General features: G+C 38.7%; 1 protein-coding gene across 4 annotated transcripts in view; it reads left to right on the forward strand.

Annotated features, from left to right (window-relative positions):
* Window positions 1–22,586, forward strand: part of FARP1 (FERM, ARH/RhoGEF and pleckstrin domain protein 1) — a 380,744-nt gene that overhangs the window by 269,287 nt on the left and 88,871 nt on the right. For all 4 annotated transcript variants that reach the window (XM_045821170.1, XM_045821167.1, XM_045821169.1 and 1 more), the window contains exons 4-6: window positions 7,432–7,474; window positions 9,443–9,521; window positions 18,179–18,276. In XM_045821170.1, the coding sequence (XP_045677126.1) occupies window positions 7,432–7,474; window positions 9,443–9,521; window positions 18,179–18,276 (220 nt within the window). The remainder of the gene's footprint in view (window positions 1–7,431; window positions 7,475–9,442; window positions 9,522–18,178; window positions 18,277–22,586) is intronic.

A 22,586-nucleotide genomic window follows, 5' to 3' on the forward strand; every position in this document is an offset into this window, starting at 1 on the left:
TTATAGTTTACAGTGAAATATTCTTGTTGTATACAGTTTTGATTTTTAAACATGAAGATGAGACTTGAACTGTTGTTGAGTCTTGTAGTTTTTGAGGGGCAGGATATTTTGTTGTAGAAAAAGCAATTGTTTAGAGTCAAATAAACTCGATGTTGAACCCCAGCTATGTGACCTTGGGCAACTTAAATAAGCTTTGTGAATTTGGCTTCCTTCCTGTGTAAAATGACCACATTGTTATGAATATTAAATGAGAATATATAAAGCAACTATACAATGCCTGGCATACAGTAGTTGCTCGAGAAACAGTCTCTTTTCCCTGCCCCTTGTGTAATATCAAGTAACTGACTCTCTTTTATATTTTATTTACTTATATTTTTAATCCTCACTCGAGGACATGTTTACTGATTTTAGAGATCGAGGAAAACATTGATGTGAGAGGGAAACATCGATAGGCTCCCTCCCACAGTGTGCCTGTCGGGGATCAGTCACAAAACCTAGGTATGTGCCCTGACCAAGCATTAATCCCACAACTTTTTGGTGCACAGAATGACACTACAACCAACTGAGCCACCTGACCAGGGTCTGACTTTCTTTTAATAAGACCTTTTGCAAAATACCTCAAATATTTCAGTTGCCTACAAAATCCACCTAAAAATGCTAAAATGTCACTCGCCAAAATAATATTGGCAAAAAATGTTGAGGGAAAGAAGAGAACAGGTTTGGGAACAGTGATTCATCTTGCTTTGTCTTTGATACCTAAGCACTAAAACATTTCCTCTCAGCTAACAGTATTTCAGAGCACATTCCAAAGGGGAAAGTAATATTAACAGGGTGTTGGAGGAAAATAGGGAGCCTGAATAAAATGTATATAAGCAGAGTAAAGCTGTGATGAAACCAAATTGTGGAAGATAGCTGTAATAGGCTGAATTGTGTCCCCCTAAACTTTGTATGTTGAAAAATTTAATGCTCAGTACTTCAGGATGTGACTGTACTTGAAGATGTGCCTTTAAAGATGTGATTAAGTTAAAATGAGACCATTAGAGTGCTCCCTAATCCAATCTGACTATGTCATTTTTTTTAAACAAATGAAGGAAGGGAAGGAGGGAAGAAAGGAGAGAGAAAACAATTGGGTTGCCTTCTTATACACACCCCTACTGGGGGGAGAACCCGCAACCTGAGTATGTGCCCTGACTAGGAATTGAACCTGCAGCTTTTTGGTCCATGGGACTATGCTTCAACCAACTGAGCCACACCGGCCAGGGCTGACTGGTATCATTTTTAGAAGAAGGAATTTAGAGATGCCTGAAAAACACCAGAGGCATGTGTTCATAGAGGGAAGACCATGTGAGAATATAGCCAGAAGGCAACCATCTGTAAGCCAATGAGCAAGGCCTCAAGAGAAACCAAACCTGCCAACACCCTGATCCTCCAGAATTGTGAGGAAATAAGTTTCTGTTGTCCATTCCCACCTACTCTGTGGTGCTTAGTCATGGCATCCCTAGCAAACTCTTCCAGTAGGCCTTCAAATTTCAGCTGGGAAGTTTCTTGATTTGGTGAGTCCTACTCACTGGGAATGATATTTCTAGAAGTTCACTCATTTTAATCAAATCTCTTTACAGTCAAGTAATGTGTATGTGTAGTTGTGCTCTGGAGATGAGCAGCATGGTTTTAGAAAGAGCAAGGATGTGTGGCTTGGTTGAAGGGGTGGAGGGTTGGGTTCGAGATACATCATTACAGTCATGACCCTCTAGAGATTAGAAATCTGTTCACAGGGAAAGACAGATTATGGTGCTTGGATGCCTTTTTAACTCATGTGAAACTTGTTTCTGTTCTGCTTAAGTTGAATGAACAAGTGACATGTCTAAGGCAATCTGATTCAGTTCAAATGTTTCCCAGTAGCCCTTCCTATAGATCACACTTCAGTGTTTTAACTCTAGTCAGCAACCCTATTTTTCTTCTTAGAAATGAGAGGAGCTCCTTCCAGCCCATCCATTTATAGTATATGTGTGCAAGTCATTTTCTCTCAGCTCTGCAGATACTAGCCTCACTGGTTAATGGAGAGGTTCCCTCATGTTCAGTGTTCTCGCCCAGTCCAGTGCAGCTGTGATCAGTGCCCTGTGGCATTACTGCTGTAGAGCTCTGCCAGATGGCCTCATTCAGGCCAATCTGATGTTTCTTGACCTACATGTTCTAAAAACCACATACTCAGTTGGCTCAAATTGGTGCTTGTATTTGATGCTTTCCACAGAAATGCCAAAAATAGAAGAGAGTTGTTTTATAACAGTTCATAAAATTGGCAACTGTGTTGCCAGAGTATAGTTGTTTTGTCCTGAGTTGCTTGCAGTGTTTAGGCAGATCCTATGGCAGAATTGATGACAGTGAAATATCTCTGAGATGGGTCTCCTGAGGCAGCCACAGAGGCTGAAAGAGCACAGGATAGCAGGTGTGTGAGTGTGTGCTCAGCAGCCCTGCAGAATCCCACTAGAATTCCATATTAACTCAATGCCTCATGCAATATAACTATTCTGAATCTTCTCCAAATGCCTCAATTTACCAACTCTCAAATGTTAAAGGGGAAACAGAAGTCACTGAAAAGGAACTTTCCTATCCTCCCAAGAAACAAATGTAAACTTAATTACACTTATAATTAACTTTTCCATCTTTCTCCCCCAATGGAAGAGTTCTTCTTTTCTAATTCAAGTCATTGCCCTCTGTTTTAGAGGGTTTTTTTTTTAAATTTTATTTTAATCATTGTTCAAGTACAGTTTTCTCCCTTTTACTCCCAATCCAGTTCCCCTGTTTTAGAGTTCTTGTCACATTATTTCAAGTCCCTCAGGACATCAGTTAGCTCTGCTGGCTCATATTCTCAATCCCTCCCCTTTTTGAAAGTATCCAGGGGTTTTCTGTTAAAAATAAGCAAATAATCATTGCCCTTATTTGATTTTTTTTACCCTCTATACTCCTAGCCTGTCTTCTTCCCCTTCACAGGGAGGAGGAAGCTTCTTGAAAAAGCCCTTCATCAGTTAGGAAGTACAGATCAGCATTTACAAAATAGCCATGGGATGTAAAGTACAGCATAGGGAATATAGGCAATAATATTGCAGTAAGTATGTACAGTGCCAAGTGAGTTCTGGAAATAATGTGGGGAACACTTTGTAAAGTATATGATTGTCTAACCTCTATGTTCTGCACCTGAAACCAATACAAAATAATACTGGAAGTAAACTGTAATTGAAAAAATATATACATTCTGGCTCTCCCATCTATTCTCACACTTCCAGATTAATGTTTTTAAAGTACACATCAGACTGGATCAGCACCATGCTTAAAACCTTCACATTGTTCTTAGGATACGGGCGAAGAACCTTAACCTGACCTCTGTGGGGTCTGACCACTTCCTGACCCACCAGCCATGTTAGTGTCCTTCACCTTAGGCATCTAGACAATTGTTTTTACTGTGTCATCTGTTCTTCTTACTCTCTTCCCCTTCAGATCTCAGTACAATGCCATATTCCCTGAATAGTGTCATATTCATATCAAGTCTCTGTTTCCCTCTATTTCTGCTTCTTCCATGACTGTTTCAAACTTCTCTATCCCAGACACTCTGAGTCTCCTGGAACTCCACTTTCTTACTCAGTTGTCTCAGGTTCTTCATTTTTGTTGAGAAGGTCTTTTGATTCTTGTCTGTCTTCCTCACTAGACCATAAGCTCCATAAAGTAAGGACCATGATTGGTTTTCTCATCATTGGATTCCCAGAGCCAAGCATAGGGACATAGTAATATTTAGTAGAATTAATACATAAGTTTGAAGTATAGGATTTAAGTTCCAAATTTGGGTGTCTGTTCTCTGAATCTGCTTTCTTATCAAATGAAGATACATTTGCCACCTCATCCATCTTTTAGGATTCTTTGGAGGAAAATAATACATCTTGCAATGACAATTGCTGTTTCACATGATTATCTCTCTCATTTTAAGGTTGAGATTTTTGAACACCACAGTAGAGGTGATCCTAAATCAGCTGTTGCCAATATATTTTTATCTTACAGGATAGTGATATAGGGTGGAGAATACAAAAATGAGAGTTTTATTATAAACTCTTACATATTTGAAAAGGTGATGTGGAAGTTTAATGTGAATAGGTAGGAATTAAAATTTTTAGTTATTTTCATTATGAGAATTTTTCATTATGAGAAATAAATTGCTTATTTAAGGTAATTTGGATAACAAAAAAGGCAGAAGACAAGAAATCACTCATTTTGCAACCTCCCAAACACATTTTCCTACATTCATAAGTATCTATCAAGAACATAATTTTTAATTCCTGCATGGTAATGTTATATAGATGTAGACCATTTATTTATTTATTTAGTTTATTGGGAAAATAAATTACTGTTATAGAAATGCTATTAACAGGACTTCTGGCCAAGATGGAGGCATAGGTGGACGCACCGTACCTCCACACACAACCAAGATTGGAACAACAACAATTTAGAGGCAGAATAACACCCAGAACTGACAGAAAATTTATCTGAATGGAAGTTGGACAACCAAGAAGTTGAAGTAGACCTGTTCATCCAGACCGGTGGGAGGGGCGAAGACAAACAGCCAGGCACGGGTCACAGCGTGGAGAGCAGGGAGAGTTGGGCGCATAAGGCATCTGGGGCTCGCAAGATCTCAGTGGGTGGACCCTGAGTATGCAAGCAGCAGCTGGCAGACCCAGTAAGGCTGCGATTGTGGAGCAGGGCAGAGTGTGCAACCCAGGATCCCCGAAAAGAGACTGGGGTCCCATGGAGAACGGAGCTACCACCATTGTTCCCTCTCAACCCCGCCCTCACATACAACGTCACAATCTAGCGACTGGGGTGCCCAGCCCTGGTGAACACCTAAGGCTCCGCCCCTCACCTTAACAGGAGCTACCAGACCAAAAAAAAGAGAGAAAGAGAGATGGCTCAAACAGAAGAACAAATCAGTGCCCCAGAACTCATCCTTTTGAGTGACCAAGAGATAGCTAACCTATCAGATGCACAGTTCAAAACACTGGTGATCAGGAAGCTCACAGAATTCGTTGATTTTGCTCACAAATTAGATGAACAAATGCAGGTTACCGTAAAAGAAATTAAGGAAAATGCACAGGGAACCAATATGATGGGAAGGAAACCGGGACTCAAAACAATTGAGTGGACCAGAAGGAAGAAAGAAACAACCAAACAGGAAAGAATGGAGAAATAAGAATTCAAAAAAATGAGGAGAAGCTTAAGAACCTCCAGGACATCTTTAAATGTTCCAACATCTGAATTATAGGGGTACCAGAAGGGGAAGAGGTAGAGCAACAGATTGAAAACTTACTTGAAACAAATAATAAAGGAGAACTTCCCCATTCTGGCAAAGGAAATAGACTTCCAGGAAGTCCAGGAAGCTCAGAGAATCCCAAAGAAATTGGACCCAAGAAGAAACACACCAAGGCACATCATAATTACAGTAGCCAAGGTAAAAATGAAGGAGAGAATCCTAGAAGAAGCAAGAGATAAGGAGACAGTAATCTACAAAGGAGTTCCCATCAGACTGTCAGCTGATTTCTCAAAAGAGACCTTACAGGCAAGAAGGGGCTGGAAAGAAGTATTCCAACTCATGAAAGACAAGGACCTGTATCCCAGATTACTCTATCCAGCAAAGTTTTCATTTAGAATGGAAGGCCAGATAAAGTGCTTCTCAGATAAGATCAAGTTGAAGGGGTTCATCATCACCAAGCCCTTATTTTATGAAATGTTAAAGGGACTTATCTAAGAAAAAGAAGATAAAACACATGTATAGTAAAATGACAGCAAACTCACAATTATTAACAACCATACCCAAAAAAACAAAAACAAAAACAAACCAAGGAAAGAATTAGAACAGGAACAGAACCACAGAAATGGAGATCACATGGAGGGTTAGCAATAGGGGAGTGGGACGAGGAGAGAGGGGGAAAAAGTACAGAGAATAAGTAGATAGATTGTAGGTGGAAAATAGACAGGGGGAGGGTAAGAATAGTATGAGAAATGTAGAAGCTAAAGAACTTATAAGTATGACACATGGACATGAACTGAAGGGGGGGAAGGGGGTGGGAGAGGGTGTATAGGGTGGAGGGGAGTGAAGGCAGGAAATGGGACAACTGTAATAGCATAATCAATAAAATATATTAAAAAAAGAAATGCTATTAACAGTCCTTATATATAAATATTTTTGTGCATCAATGTCTAATTACCCAAAGTTGAATGACTGGGTGAAAGAGTGGGTGTAGGAATACTTTTTTGGCTTTAGATAATTATTCCCAAATTAGTCCTCCAGAAATGTACCAATTTATACATCCACCAATAGAGTAAGAGAGTGCCAATTCCATGCACCCTTGGGTATTATAAAATAAAGCATGCAAGACATGTAGGCATATATAGATGCAAATCTAATGGGTGGAAATAGTATATGGTTATTTAAACATACATTTGTAGTGCAAATTACTCCTGAATTTGAACATTTCTCCTTAGCTATTGTCATTTTTTCTTCCTCAATTACCTGTTGTTCTTTGTATAGTTTTGTGTTCTCTTTTTCACATTTACTTATAAAACCATTTTTACATTAAGCACATTAACCTTGTTTTTGTCATATATGCAAATATGAGCTTCAGTAGAACCATTTTCAAATGGCTGCAAATTCAAGGTGAGTTTAAAGAAAACCGTTGTAAAATGAGATAAAATGGTTAACATACTTTATTAATAAGGGCAGCTGGTATCTGCCCCCCCCCTCTAATTTTGCAGCTCAAACTGCATGCTAAGGCAAGTATGTGTGAAAAGATTCTGGACTTTGAAATTAGGCAGGCCTTATTTCAGTTCTGGTTCTTTTGCTCTGGAGTTGAGAGAACTGGGACAAGTTATTGAACCTCTCCAATTCTTAGATTTCTTTCCTGGGTAACAGGAATTCTTCTGGCCTTGTCCATAAATAAATAGCTTCTGGATAGTGCCTGGTGCAAAGGTGGTATTCTATAAATACCATTTACTTTCCATATCCCTCAAAGCTATTCTGTCTATACATACAATACATACACATACATGCATTTTGTTTCATTAAGGAGCGTGCGTATTTCACTCAGCTTGTAGCCAGACATGCAGTCATACATTAATACTTGCTGACTAGGTAATTATGACTAAAGTACAAATGAGAGTAGAAAAATTCTTAGTTAACTGAGTCTAGGAGAGATTTTAATTTTGGATCTTAGGGATAATGTTAATAAATTTGAATCTGTTCTTTAAAAGTGGTATACGATATAAAATAACAAAATTCTGGAGAAAAAAGGTACAACTTCAACTACACAAAATTTTATTTTAAACAGCTCCACATAAGTTTCAAATTAGTTAAACTATTATTGAGAATTTGTGTCTCCTTTTTTTCCTTTATAGGTGTGGCTGGATCTGTTAAAACCTATTGTCAAGCAGATTAGAAGTAAGTATATACCATATGTTTAACAGTGATATTAAATATAAAACCAGACAGTTTCCTCATCTAGATGTTGTCTGTCCTGTGTCATCAAGCACACTTAATGATACAGGTTCTTTTTTTTTACATCATAATTGCCTTTCATCATCTTTTAATTCACATACCATTAAAATATATGTTTTGCAGTTTTAATAAATAACAATTTGGTAATCAAAACCTTGCATGGGAAATCAGGTATCATTTTGATTAACAACTAAAGCATGCTGTTAAGCCCCAAAATAATTGAGCTTGGCTTGTTTGTGCCCAGGTTTATTGTCACTTTTTAAGGGGGGAGGAAGAGGCATTTATTTATAAAATTGGTGTAAGATTTTCTGTCCTGCCTCATCAAAACCTGTAAAATCAGAATGCAAGTGAAATTTGGAAAAATAAGGTGCATGTATGTGTGTGTATGTATTTCTGAATTACTGAATGGCAGGCAGAACTGAAGTGAGTCTGACTTGCATTTAGGCCATGTGTTGGGAAAAAAATTAAGGAGAGTCTAGGAGAAAAGGAAGGAAAGAGAACACTTGCTTTTTCTCTCCCTTCTTATCATGCCTCAGCACTGGACCTTCCTCCCCTCTCTCTGCTAATGGTGGAAAAGAATCTCTTAGCATATTAGCAAATGCGGACGAAGAGAGTCTGTCCCTATTGGGTCAGCACCAGGTGCGCCTTTTCATCCCATGTGCTGTGTAACTAGCCATGTGTGACAAAACAGTCATTTTGTGTTTAATGCTAGCAGCTACTCAACTTCAGGTTCTCTAAGGATCTGAGTACCCTCATTTAATTCCCCTCTCTGTAAAAATAACTGAAAGGAAATAGCATGGCCTACCCATCTTCTCCATTTTGCTATTGTTCTTTTGTAACCCAGAGTTGATATACAAGGGTTTTAATCTTTAGAATGATTAGGGAAAAGTCCAGCTTCTCTTGGCTTCTGTATTTGTGTGTCTTGTTTTCTTCCTCCTAATTTTGTGTATATTGGTGACATCTTCACCTTATCATATATCAGTTTTGTTTATTTTGTAAACTTGAATGTGTTAGCATAGAAATTATGATACACCCATCTATTTTTGTGATAGTGAATGGTAGAGCAAAAAGACGTTTTCTGCTTTTATACATGTACTGTTAAAATTGGGATTTCATTATAGTGCCTTATATTTCACAAAACATATAAATTCATTGCTATCACTCTAAATGGCAGAACGTATAAGATTGCCCTTATAATGTAGTTCACACATCAAACTCTGATTCAGATTACAAATTATTATTTTATAATCTATTTGTTCTGTTTTAATTCTGAAAACAAAATTTACCCATCTCCTTCAGTTTCTCCCTGACCACTCCCTCCCAGATCTGCTTCCTAATTTTGTCTAAACTCATCAACAAGATGGCTATGAGACACTTGAAAGACTTTGGCTGACTGTGGCAGGGGCAGGGACTTGGCTTGTTGATGTTTCTCTCCAGACTTCAGGCAAGTACCTGGCAGATTGGTGCTGGGTACATATTTAATAAATACATTAGCTGCTGTAACTTACAGATTGTTAAAAATAATAAATTACATGATGGATTTACATTTTTATTACCCCCTTTTAAAATTATGTAAAACTTATACTTGCACTAAAGCAGCTAATTAGGCAATTTTTGAAGAGAAATGCCTTTTAAATCTGAGTACAATTGAAGTCTTCAGAGAAAAAGTTTAACATCTCTGTAATATCTTTGTCACAGTTTAAAAAAAAAGAGCCATCTGTTTCCCTGCAATGTAAAAGTGCAATTTAGTAACCGAGCTTAACTAGTCATTTAGTGACTTATGTGTTGCTAGGTGTACACTTTGCAACTTGGAATGAGACTTATTATTTGGCGTATAATATACCCCAGAAAATATTTTTCTTTAACTGCTTTTGAGACACAAATCAATAACTGCTTTATTTTTTTCTTTAGGGCCAAAGCACGTTGTTGTTAGGTTTGTGGTGAAATTCTTTCCACCTGACCACACACAACTCCAGGAAGAACTCACAAGGTTAGTGGTTTGGCTATTTATTGCTATGGGAGAGACGATAAGGAAAAGAGAAAATTGGTGTTCTAAATCAATTTGATTAACATTTTCTCAAAGTCTGCTTGCCTAGCATCAGCTCTGTGCTGAACAGTTTAACCCCCTCTCTTCCAGTTAGGCTTATAAATATGGGGGGTAAGAAAGTACCATGTTTTCCATGAAGCCTCGTTTCTTTGAGGCTGTGATACAAAGTGGACTGAACTTAACCGGTTACTGCCATAGTTTCCCTCTTTATCTATCACATCACAAGATGGTTTTGGAAAGTGAATCTCTTCTGTGAAACTAAGTTGTTAACTCAAGAGTTTCTCTTCATTGTTGTCATGAGTGAGTGGACATGAACTGTAGGTCAGTTTCTTTGGCAGCTTGGCCAAGTAGAAGAAGCATAAGCATCAGGTCTTGCCTGGCTTTGGCATCAGTCATGCCTTTGATAGCTCTGTGACTAGCCAGTTACTTGTTCCCTCTGCACTTGTATTAATTCCTCTGTGTCAGTGTGAGTATAAGGCTGGGTTGGACATGGTTGTTTTGAGGGTAAGCATTATTACATATAATGGCCGGAACCTAGTAGGGACACCATGAATAATAACCATCATCACCATCACTATCATCATCATCACCATCATTGTCCCCATCATTGCTACCACTACATATTTCATAATTTGTGGCAGGACACACAGCTTTCTAAAAGAGATCAGAGCCCAGTGGGAACACATGAAGATAAAATGCCTCCCTTTCAAAAGTGCCCTTTAACACACTAGTCTGACCAGCCAAATTCTTGCTACACATGCCTTTTAAACTCTGTTTAAGACCAAGACTATCACATCTTTCTTATCCTCTCATTTCTGATATAGAGCCCAATGTCTTGGGTTGATGACCGTCATCAATGAAGGGTTGAAGACATTCAGTCAAATATTTATGAAGTATATACAATGTGTGCAAGAATTATTCTAGGCACTGGGAATATATTGGTGACAAAACAAGCCTGGTAATAGACAAGATGATTAAATAGAGAAGAAAAACATCAGATAATAGTAAGGGCTCTTAAGGTCATTGAAATAGGATGGTGGGTGACAATTTTAAATTAAACTCTTTAGTCTAGGGTGCCCTCTGAAGAAATGATGAGAATCTGTCAGTCATTTTCAGAGGGAGAGTTTTCCAGGTAGACAGTGCCCAAGGCAGGAGCAAGTATCAGGTCAATCATAAAAGTACTGGCATGATAGGCCCTGAGGGTGAAGTGCAGTGAGGTGGGACAGAGGCCCAAATATACGTCCTATTTAAAGACTAGTTGCCGTGTGGATGTTGGGTGGAGGATGACTACAAGGAAGCCAGTGAGAAAGCGATGTTGGTCATCCAGGCCAAGATGATGGAGATAGAGGAGATGGTAGAAGTGGGAATAGAGACATGTGGTAGCTTTTGCAATTCTTGCTGGAAGTGGGGTCAATCCATTTGGGTGATAGAGACTGAGGGAAGTAGAGGGGATGTTTAGATTTGACTTTAGCAATTGCCTGGGTGGTAGTGGTGATGACTAAAATGGTAATGGGTGGAGAGAAGTAGAGGATTGGGGAGGGGAAGAGAGTCAGGAGTTTGCTTCTGCAAGGCTGCACTTGAGATACCTACTCCACATTATGTGGATGTGTCAGGAAGGTCATTGGGCACCTGAATGTGGATTCCAGGGAGAGACAAAGGCTTTGTGTTTTCTGAATGAGTCTTTACTCCTTGTTTACCCCCACCCACCATCCTGAAATCATTGAAGCAATTAGAGGTGGCTAGGAACTGCAGAAGCCATCAGCCTTCTGAGAACTGTATACAGTTTGCCAGAACACCTAAGTAGAGGAGGGGCAGCTGGAGCTACTCTACCAAATTGCACAAGACAGAGGGGCTGACAAGTTTTCATGAGTTGTCATTATTAGGGCTACTGTGTCTCAGTTTCTGGAGCCAGCCTTTCTGTTGTGGGAACATGCATTGCTCCAAGCTCAGAATATTGAAACAAATCTAAAGGCAAGTCCAGCTGTGGGTCAGCAATGTGCTTTGTCCTTCTGCATTGCACTGGGGCCTCTCTGCTGCCTAGAAAATTGGCATTATAAACCCCCCTTTTCCCACTTTTTCTCCCTGTTCTACTTTGCAATGAGTTTTGCACCTTTTCAATTTTTATGACTCATTGCCTTTAGAAGTTTATAGTTTTCTACCATTCTGGTCCTTGGTATAAAATTCCATACAACTTGTTCCCCTTAAGCCAAGTGGGACTGGTATCTTGCCAGGTGCTCTGTCTGACTTGATAAAACTTCCTCACATTACACAAGCTCAGCTGGAAGCAGCAAGTTTAGGGTTTTGTTTTCTGTCTCCTAGTGTTAACTGACATTTTAAAAAGCTTTCCTAAAGAGAGAAAAATTTTGGGCTCAAAGATGAATAAAATTGATATGAAATTTAGAAGCTCCCCATTGCTTTCTACTTTGTCATGAGGTATGACATGAAGAGGACCTCCCAGATCCAACGTATTGACTCCCACACTCTCAGATTCCTGCATGAGCAAAAACTGAATGATGTGACCATTGAGATTCCAGGGACTTTTCTATGGCAGATGGTGAGGGAGGAAGGGGTTTGGACAAGGTCTGTGTGGACAGTGCTTTAGGCAAGGGATGTGTAGAAAAGAGCGAGACAGATAGAAATGGACCTGTAGACTTTATAGTTTGGCAGACTGTAGCCCTGTGGTTAGTTCTTTGAGCCTCTGGGAATAGCTTTTGGCTTCCCATTTATATAGATGGAAGATTAAATTTTACTTGGTTAAACAAGAAGCTCAATTCCTATTTATAGAACTGCACTTTCAGTGGAACTCTGTCCTATTGACAATGTCTAGAAGGAGAAAAGCTGACTTAGGTGCAGGTTTTAAAAGGTAGGGAGAGATCTTTGGAAAAGAAGTTACCAGGCTTTCTTTTTTTTTTCTTTTTTTTTAATTTTATTTTAATTATTGTTCAAGTACAGTTTTTTGCCTTTTACCCCCATTCCAGCCCATTCCCCCAGCCCTTCCCACCTCCCTCCCATTTCCACCCCTCCTCTTGTTTTTGCCCATGTGTCCTTTATACTTGTTCCTGCAAACCCTTCCCACTTTCCCCTGAAATTCCCTTCCCTCTCCCCTCTGGTCACTGTCAGCCTGTTCTCAATTTCAGTGTTATTACTGAGCCCTAAGTCACTTTTTGTCATGCTAATGAGTTTAGGCATACTTCTTAATGGGTGTCCCATCATCAGTCAGACATAATTTCTGCTGAGCTGTGTTCAAACAAGTGAGAGACCCTGTCACAACTTGCTAATATGCAAGGTCTGCTAAAGTGTGTTTCCTTAGGCTGGCAGAGGAGTTGTACATGATACAGGGGAAGAAAAGACAGAGTCAGATCTCCCACGTGAAATAAATGAAAATAGACATGTGTAAAATCAGGCATCAGATGGGTGTGATTTGCAACTCTTGAGGTCCCCAGAACTGAAAGCCCTTCTTGAGGAGTCCCACCACTATCATTGCCTCCTCCTCACATCCACCCAAGGAGACTCAATTCCCTTTTGAGTGCTTTGGACATTTCCATTGTGTTTACCAGTTTAATTTATTTAGTCCCTACTGAGTACATCTTAGCCTTTAGTTCTTGTGAATTTGATTGGAATTGTTTCAGTTTATAGGGTGAAAGGTGTTGCTGAATCTCTGAAGTTAGCCTTGTGGCCAGTGTGCTCAACTTATGGCTATCATCGAGAAGTCAGTACCCAAGAAGGTCTTTCTCATATTACACTGACCTTAGAACAAAAAGAGTTGGCATAATTAGGGTGACAAGTTCTTCCTGCAGTCTTCGACATGGCACTTGCCCTCCAGCTAAATGTGTGATCTTTCAGAACCTGCTGCCATCTCACAGCCCACAGGACACTGTCACCAAAGGCCACGAAAGCCTGTCAGACTCTGAACCCATTCCTATGAACACAGGATCCTGTGTTTGAACTGGTAGATAGTAAAATACTCAGAATGTAATATCTGTGAAACACAAAGCTCTCCTACTTACTTTTAAATTAACCACATAACTGAGAATTAAAGCCTGTAGCTCTAAGAAGTCTTGGATTCAAAAGACAATGCCACTACCTAATGCAGAAAGATGGTTTATACTACCTTTTCTCATATAACATTATATGTTGATAATTGTTATTTCATATTCTCATCTTTTCTTCCCATTGGCTTCCCTGAGAAAGAGAAGGGAGGTGGGGAGAAACTTGAGAACAGAAATAAATATTACAGGGGTTGGATAGAGATCAACTATTAATTGGTAGATCTCTAGGTGATTTAGTTTTATTTTGGGGTTTTGTTTTATTTTTGATGGTTATAGATTTGCCCCTTATTTTTTAGTTCTTAATAATGGAACTTTCTAAATGACTTAAAGAGGGTTAGTTTTTATTTTATTAAAAAAATTGCTAACATTTATTTAATATTTTTGGTTTAGTCACTGTGTCTTCCATGTATTATCTCATTTAATGGAAACCTGTGGTTGATCTTGTTAAAGCCTTTTTTAATTAAAAATAACTTCTCATTATTACAAAAGCAATTAGTGTACAGTGTGGAAAGTTAGAAAGTACAGATAAACAAGAATGAGAACGTAAAAATACTATATTCCTGTTGTCCAGAGATTATCATTGTTAATAAACACATGAATGTGGTATCCTTTCTGATTTTTTTCTATACACATATATGTATTTTTTTATCTCACCTATTACCCTGGCCACACTCAAATTTCCCCATTTGTTTCCCAAATGCCATTTATATCTGCTTATTCTAAAATGAAATTCACTGAAGGACCACACATTGCATGGCCTTGAACCTCTTTTAGTCTATCAGAGTCCCTCATTTTTTTCCTCAATATACCCTCTTCATATAGAAAATGGACCAGTTATACTATAAAATATATTGCCTCTTGAATTTATCTGGTTGCTTCCTTGGGCTTCTTAGCTTATTCCTTTAGTCTCTGTTTTCTGAAAACTGTTAGTTCTAAAGACTTGACAGATACAAGTTAAACATTTTTTACTAGAATTCATCATAAGTAATGTTTTGTCCTTCCTATATCATTAATGACACAAAGAATGATCATTAGGGTGTTGACATTCTGATCTTCCCATTGTGAAATAAGGTCATGTTACTTTGTCTCTATGCAAATATCCAATTTACTAAATGGTTTTTTCACCAATTAACAATCCTTGCCAGAGTCAGTAATAATAATAATGCTAACATTATTAGTTAGCATTCTTCTGTAAGGTAAAACTTTGCCTCATCCACTTGGACTATCTGTATATCCTGAAACACCCTTCCTACCGAAGAGGCAGATTACATGACCACTTTTTTGCCATGGGTTATCAATTTTTAAATAAAGAATTGCTTTAATAGTCTTCTCAAATTGGTGACACACTCAGGGTCTTTTTTGTTTACTCTTTTCTTCAGTATCATTATTTGAACTTTTGAATTTTCATTAATTTCATTTGTTTCCTCTTTAATTATTCTTGTTGCTACTAAATGGTTGTCACTTTGGCCAATGAATGTCCCTTCAATATGTATCTTTCACCCTTTTGATACATTTATTTTTGGAAGCTGCCTTGCTTTTCAGCATAACTAGATACTCCAGGCTCACTTTGCACCTTTCCCTACCATACACCTGGAATCCACCATTTCTCCAAGGACTCACCTCTGTGTCCTTTCAGTAGGTAATTGGATGACAGCCAGAATCTAGTTACTAAGGGTTGCTTCCTTTTTAAAAAAAATATATTTTACTGATTATGTTATTACAGTTGTCCCATTTTCCCCCCTTCACTCCCCTCCACCCTGCACACCCACTCCCACCCACATCCCCCACCTTTAGTTCATGTCCATGTGTCATAAGTTCTTTAGCTTCTACATTTCCCATACTATTCTTGCCCTCCCCTTGTGTATTTTCTGCCTACCTTCTATGTTACATATTCTCTGTACCTTCCCCTCCCTCCTCCTCCCATGCCCCTGTTGCTAAACCTCCATGTGATCTCCATTTCTGTGGTTCTGTTCCTGTTTAGTTGTTTGCTCAGTTTGTTTTCGTTTTTCTTTTAGGTGTGGTTGTTAATAATTGTGAGTTTGCTGTCATTTTAGTGTACATGTTTTTTGTCTTCTTTTTCTTACATAAGTCCCTTTAACATTTCATATAGTAAGGACTTGGCGATGATGAACTCCTTTAGGTTGACCTTATCTGGGAAGCACTTTATCTGGCCTCCCATTCTAAATGAAAGCTGTGCTGGATAGAGCAATCTGGGATGTGAGTCCTTGCCTTTCATGAGTTGGAATACTTCTTTCCAGCCCCTTCTTGCCTGTAAGGTCCCTTTGGAAAAATTAGCTGACAGTCTGATGGGAACTCCTTTATAGGTAACTGCCTCCTTATCTCTTGCTGCTTCTAGGATTCTCTCCTTCATTTTAATCTTGGGTAATGTAATTATGATGTGCCTTGGTGTGTTCCTCCTTGGGTCCAACTTCTTTGGGATTCTCTGAGCTTCCTGGACTTCCTGGAAGTCTATTTCCTTTTCCAGTTGGGGAAATTCTCCTTTATTATTTGTTCAAGTAACTTTTCCACTTGTTGCTCTTCCTCTTCTCCTTCTGGTACCCCTATAATTCAAATGTTGGAACATTTCAAGATGTCCTGGAGGTTCCTCAGCCTCTCCACATTTTTTTGAATTCTTATTTCTTCATTCTTTTCTGTTTGGTTGTTTCTTTCTTCCTTCTGGTCCACTCCATTGATCTGAGTCCCAGTTTTCTTTCCATCACTATTGATTCCCTGTACATTTTCCTTTATTTCCCTTAGCCAATTTTTATTTTTTTCATCTAATTTACGAACAAATTCAACCAGTTCTGTGAGCATCCTGATCACCAGTGCTTTGAACTGTGCATCTGATAGGTTGGCTATCTCTTCATCGCTTAGTTGTATTTTTTCTGGAACTTTGATCTGTTCTTTCATTTGGGCCATTTGTTTTTGTCTTGACACACCTGTTACATGGTGAGGGGCGGAGCCTTAGGTGTTCACCAGGGCAGGGCAATCCAATTGCTGGGTTGTGACGTTGTACATGGGGAGGGGTCCAAGAGGGAACAATGGCGCTTGCTCTGCTCTCTGCCAGATTTCAGTCACTTCCCCTGCTTCCCACAACCAAACCGGGCCTTTCTGGTGCTGATTCCCATGTGGGTGGGTTTGTGTATGTTCTAGGAGCCTGTGGGTCTCTCCAACGAACTCTCCTGTGAGGCTGGGAGTCTCTCCCGGCACCTCAACCCCCACAGGTGTTTTCAGTCGGTGTTTTGAGGCTTTACTTCCCCGAGTCAGGACCCTGAGTTGCATGGTCTGTCTTGCTCCCCAGTTTCACCTGGTTTATCTGTGCATGAATGTGGGACCACCTGGTTCTGCCAGCCACCTTGTGCATCGCACCCCTCCACAATCCACCACCTCACTGGGTCCACCCGCTGCTCCCTTGCGTGCCCAGGGTCGCCAGCCACTGCTGCTGCGACCCCTCTCTGCCTGTCTGCCCAATCCTGCCCCTCCTACTGGTCTGGATGAATGTATTTACTTTAACTCCTTGGTTGTCGGACTTCTATACAGTTCAATTTCATGCCAGTCCTGGTTGTTTTGTTGTTTCAAAATTGTTGTTGTCCTTCTTTTGGTTGTGCGAGGAGGCAAAGTGTGTCTACCTATGCCTCCATCTTGGCTGGAAGTCCCTTTAGGGTTGCTTCTGAGATGACACTGTTACTAGGTAGTGGACAAACCTAGTAAATACCTTTAGAAAAGTTTATGAGTGCATACTGATATCTCATTTTTTAATTATGTTTTACTGATTATGCTATTACAGTTGTCCAATTTTTCCCCCTTTGCCCCCATCCACCTAGCCCCCACCTTTACTCCCTCAGGCAATTGCCACACCGTTGCCCATGTCCATATGATATTTTCAAATCAATTTTAACAATGAATGAATGTTTTCCCTTAATTTCTTTGTTTTATGAATATCTTTTCTCTTTTGCCAAAAATGTTCACTTGCTTTTTCCTACAATGTAAAGAAAAGAGTTTTAAAATAAATTGATTCGTATACATCTGGGAGCTGATAGTATGGCAGCACCTAAGTGAATAATGTGCCACAAAAAGTCACCCCTATCTTGCTGTTACCTGTTGGCAAAGCTGTTCATAAGCATAACAAACTATTGTTACTGTCTGAGCCATAAAGCCATTTTTAAATACATTTGATCTGTGAAAAATTGTTAAGTGTTTGCTTCGCTCTACCAAAATATATAGGATGGTAAGTCACAGTCTTATGTTTTTTATCACTGTATTTCTCTATATAAAATGAAACATATTGTTCATTGTGTATAAAGATTACAGCACATGTCTCCCTGTTCTTTCAGGAAGCTATGAGTATCTGCATGGCAGTCAGTGGCACCAGGAACTCATCCCAACCTTGCAGGCATTCTTTTCCTTGGTTTATGTACATTTCTTTAGTTGCTCACAGTGTGGACAGATTGCCAGGGGTGAGCCTGACATCAGACTTAGATGGGGACATGCCCCACCCTCTTCACATGCTGCCCATCTCTGTGTTTATGATGCCCATCTCTGTGTTCGCAGGTACCTGTTTGCTCTGCAGGTCAAGCAGGATCTGGCTCAGGGCAGGCTGACGTGTAATGACACCAGTGCTGCTCTCCTGATCTCACACATTGTACAATGTAAGTTCTGTTGGTTTTCTTTAGAAATCACATTGGAAATAATACAATGATCTGATTGACTGGAAAGGAAAATCACATTCATAAAAATAATACTAATGTCTTTGTGTTCTTTTGCTATTAGCATGAATGTTTATGGGTGGAAAACAGTACTCCTAATTTTATTTAATATGCATATCACCAAAACATTGACCCAGCAATTCTATGTTCTGGTGTTTGTCTACCCTTTTCAAGGACTAGTGCAACTGTTGACATCTCAGTTGTCTCAAAGGAGAAGCTTAGAGGGACAGGGGCCAAGTGGACTAAATTTGTTCTGTCCCTTATCATTGAATATGGCTCATTAGCCATAGATATAAAACTGTCAAAGATTTCATTTCTTGTATTTTGCTCTCTAGCTAGACTAAATCCTAGTGATGTTTGAAATAAAATATTTTAACTTTCTTAACCTAGACAAAGGATAAATTAGATTGTGCTCATTCTAAGGCTTACTGACAATCCACCTGAGCATTTATTTCTTTTCTCTTGGCCAAGGCAGAAGTTACTTAGTTACTTAAAGTGGGATATACACATGCTGTTTTGGGAAAGTAGTTATATATATAGACAGAGATCAACATGTATAAGTGCTAGCATAAAAAATATTACACTATCATTTTAAAATTTCCAATGTATACAAAGCAGTTCCATATAATCAGTCCCATCTTGTTTGATAACTTCCCAGATATGAAGACTTCCCAAAGTAATGTAGGAAATGTCACTCCTAGTAGTCAAAAAATTACCTTAGTCTAATATGGTAGTGTTTCTATAAACCACGCTTATCCTTTTTTTTTTTGTATATGGGCATTATTGAATATCTACCAAACTTAGCAGAGAGATATTTTCATATCAATTTGAAAATTTGATGTGAGGGGAAAAAAACAAAAACAAAAATAGGTATCCTTTGTTAAGTGTCAGCACTGTGTATCCCATTTAAATCTTGTAACAACTCTGTGAGATCAGTACTCTTATTATCCCCATTTTTATAAGTGAGGAAGCTTTGTTACAGAAAGTTACATAGCTTTTGTCTGTTGTGTTTGGTCTTCTCTCTTCATATGATAGTGGAGAGAGGAGACCTTTGAATCAGGCAGAGCCCATTTCTATCAGTTGATTGATGACCCTGGCGTGTTATCCACCCCTTCCCCTACTTGTTATTTATTTTGGAACATGAAAATAATAAAAATTTTTCACCCTGGCTGGTGTAGCTCAGTGGATTGAGTGTGGGCTGGGAACCAAAGTGTCCCAGGTTCGATTCCCAGCCAGGGTACATTCCTGGGTTGCAGGCCATAATCCCCAGCAACCGCACATTGATGTTTCTCTCTCTCTCTCTCTCTCTCTCTCTCTCTCTCTCTCTCCCTCCCTCCCTTCCCTCTCTAAAAATAAATAAATAAAATCTTAAAAAAATATATATATAATTTAAAAAAAAAATTTTTCATGAGGGTGTGAAAATTAAATACCCAATACATGTTAGGTATTCAGTAAAGATATTCTTCTTTCTCTATCTCACTCACCTGCAAACCTCCCTTTCCAAACAGTGGAAATTTTTAAAATGAATGAAACTTCTTTATTGGATAGTAAATGTATAAAATGTTCCTGATCCTGGGCTTTTTTAATAAGCAAAAAAGAAACTTATTTACTCGAATATTCCTGATGCCACTTAATTTTGTGCCTGTTTCCTCCTTTTATGTTTCTTCATTTTTAAACTCTGTTAACTCAGTAAATCTCACTTGCACATATGGGAAATGGAGGCTAACTAGCACTCAGAAAACCATGTGCTCCGTCTGACTGGCCCCTCTTTCCTACACACCAGCAAGAAGCTCAAAATTACCTGAGAATCTTGAGTTCTCCAGAGAAAATGTAATAGATGGGTTCAAAAGTATGCTTGCTATTTGAATACTATTTGTTCAGAGATGAGACACACGATATTTTATAAACTTCTCATGCTTTTAAAGCCCCATTCCTGCATTTTTAAGCATCTCATGCTCTCAGTCATGGGAGGAGGAATTGCTCAATCCTCTGTGAGTAGTCTTATTCAAAATTATTGATTGTTATTTACATTACTTGTAAGGTGTAAGGGGTCAACTCATCTCCCCTTTGCAGAAGCTATATTAATAGTGATGGAAAATTATCTTGAATGAGCTATATGTTTATCTCACATGTATCTATACATCCAATCTGAGTTTTTAAAAAATCTTCCTTTCTTGAACTCATGGAGTTGTCTTTCAGATAGTCTCTATTTTTTTCACTTGTTTCTCTCTCACTTTTAATTTTCTTTAATTTACTGTGAATCAATTAAGTATGACAAGTTGATGAAGAATCAATCACTAGATATCCCTGATATTAAAATTCCACTTGGGTAACTTGGAAACATGACAGGGCTACATTTTCAAGTTGTGTGTGTCTCCATGCTAAAGATCATGCATAGCAAATAGGTTTGTCCTCATGAGATTTCATTTAGTAAAATCCTCATGAGAGCATATCCTCATGAGATTTCATTTAGTAAAATCACAGATTTTGGGGTATTCTTGTTGCTCCTATTTTTTGCTGTGAGTAGACTGCTATGGAATTTAGTATATGCATAAGCTAATAAGATATCTTGGCATAAAGATATTTAAAAATATTAAATCATTTCTTGAATATTTGTCAGCTTTCAAACTCTCCATAAATAAGGTGGAGCCTATTTCCATGTTTCAAAGAAGAGAACACTGAGGGGAAAATGAATGCCATAGTCATATATTACCATTGAATTTTAGGTGAACAGTGAAAGGAAAGTAACTCAGGAGGAAAAAAAAAAAAGACAGGTGTATTGACCCTGATGCCAAAGGAAAAATAGGAATTCTTAACCCCTTTATTATATTGACTTATGGAAAAGAGTGTGTTTTAAAATCCATATGTGATAAGAAGCCTAAGCTTAAAGCTCACGAAAAGTTAGGATTTAGATGAGGCCTCCACATGCAGTCAATCTTCATTATATTATATAGTCTATATTTGCAAATTCACCTACTCTATAAAAGTTATTTGTAACCCCCAAACCAATACTTGTGGTGCATTATGGTCATTTGTGGTCTACCATACAAGATAGTAGAACATCTGAGTCATCCCACACCTATGTTCCCAGCTGAGGCCAAAAAAGGTGGTACTTTGCCTTCCTGTTTCAGCTCTCATACCATAAAAAAGGGTGGTTTTCACGGTCTCTTTAGTGCCACACTGTTGCATTTTTGTGCATTTTGTTGGTGATTCCCCTATATATAGTGGTCCCCAAGTGTCGTGTTGAATTGCTGCCTAGTGTTCCTAAGTGCAGGAAGACGGTGATGTGCCTTACAGAGAACATAAATATGTATATCAGATAAGCTTTTTCCAGGCATGAGTGATAGTGCTGTTGGCCACAAGTTCAATGTTAATGAATTAAAAATATATATAAAATATGTCTTTCAACATAAACACACATAAAACAAGGTCCACTGACAAAAATGTCATTTCAAGAGTCTTGCAGAACCCTAACCCTGTATTTCTCTTAGGAACAGTGGTCTGGTATTTGTTAATTTAATGTTCAAGGGGTCTTCACAGAACATAACTTACGTGAAGAATGAAAATGAACTGTACTTTCTCAAGGCCAGATAGAAGGTATGAAAAGTCAATACCACCATCATCAAGGCAACCAATGAAGATGGCATTATGGTTAAAGAGATCCCCCCAACTTCTGTACTGTTTTTTGTGATGGAGAGTGGCAATTTTACTGTATTTAGGGAAGGAAAAATTAGACTAGAAAAGGCAATTAGGAGGTTGCATTACTGATCTGTCATAGCCGAAGGAAGTGATTGATTAATTCTTCCAGCTGGTGCCAGATGAGTTGGCACTGTTTTATGTAGAGCAAATAATTGTCAGTGGGTAAGATTTATGGTTACATGTAAGCCATATCCTGCAGGAGTCCTGGAGGGGCATTGGCTAAAGTATGACAAGCTGCTTCACATGACAAAATGGGAGGTAGGTTTCATAGCAACAGTTCACTTGCTTTTACTCAAGACATCTGGGCTCTGGTCATTAGACTACGTTTTTTTAAAGCTTGTAACACAGACTACATGACATAAACAAAAATGGCATGCTGTCCCAGAGGTATTAAACCAGCATAAACAGAGCTGAAACTGTTGTTGTCAAGGTACAATTATTGTTTTGAAGTTCTACCATTTAAATTTCCCGACTACAACAATTTGGGGATTATGTTGAGGTTACATGAGACAAAGATACATCCTATTTCTTATAGACAAAAAGTTCATAAGCAT

The sequence above is a fragment of the Phyllostomus hastatus genome, unplaced genomic scaffold (genome assembly GCF_019186645.2).
Source record: "Phyllostomus hastatus isolate PE091 unplaced genomic scaffold, TTU_PhHast_1.1 phas_scaffold_46, whole genome shotgun sequence".
In the NCBI taxonomy this organism is placed as follows: domain Eukaryota; kingdom Metazoa; phylum Chordata; class Mammalia; order Chiroptera; family Phyllostomidae; genus Phyllostomus; species Phyllostomus hastatus.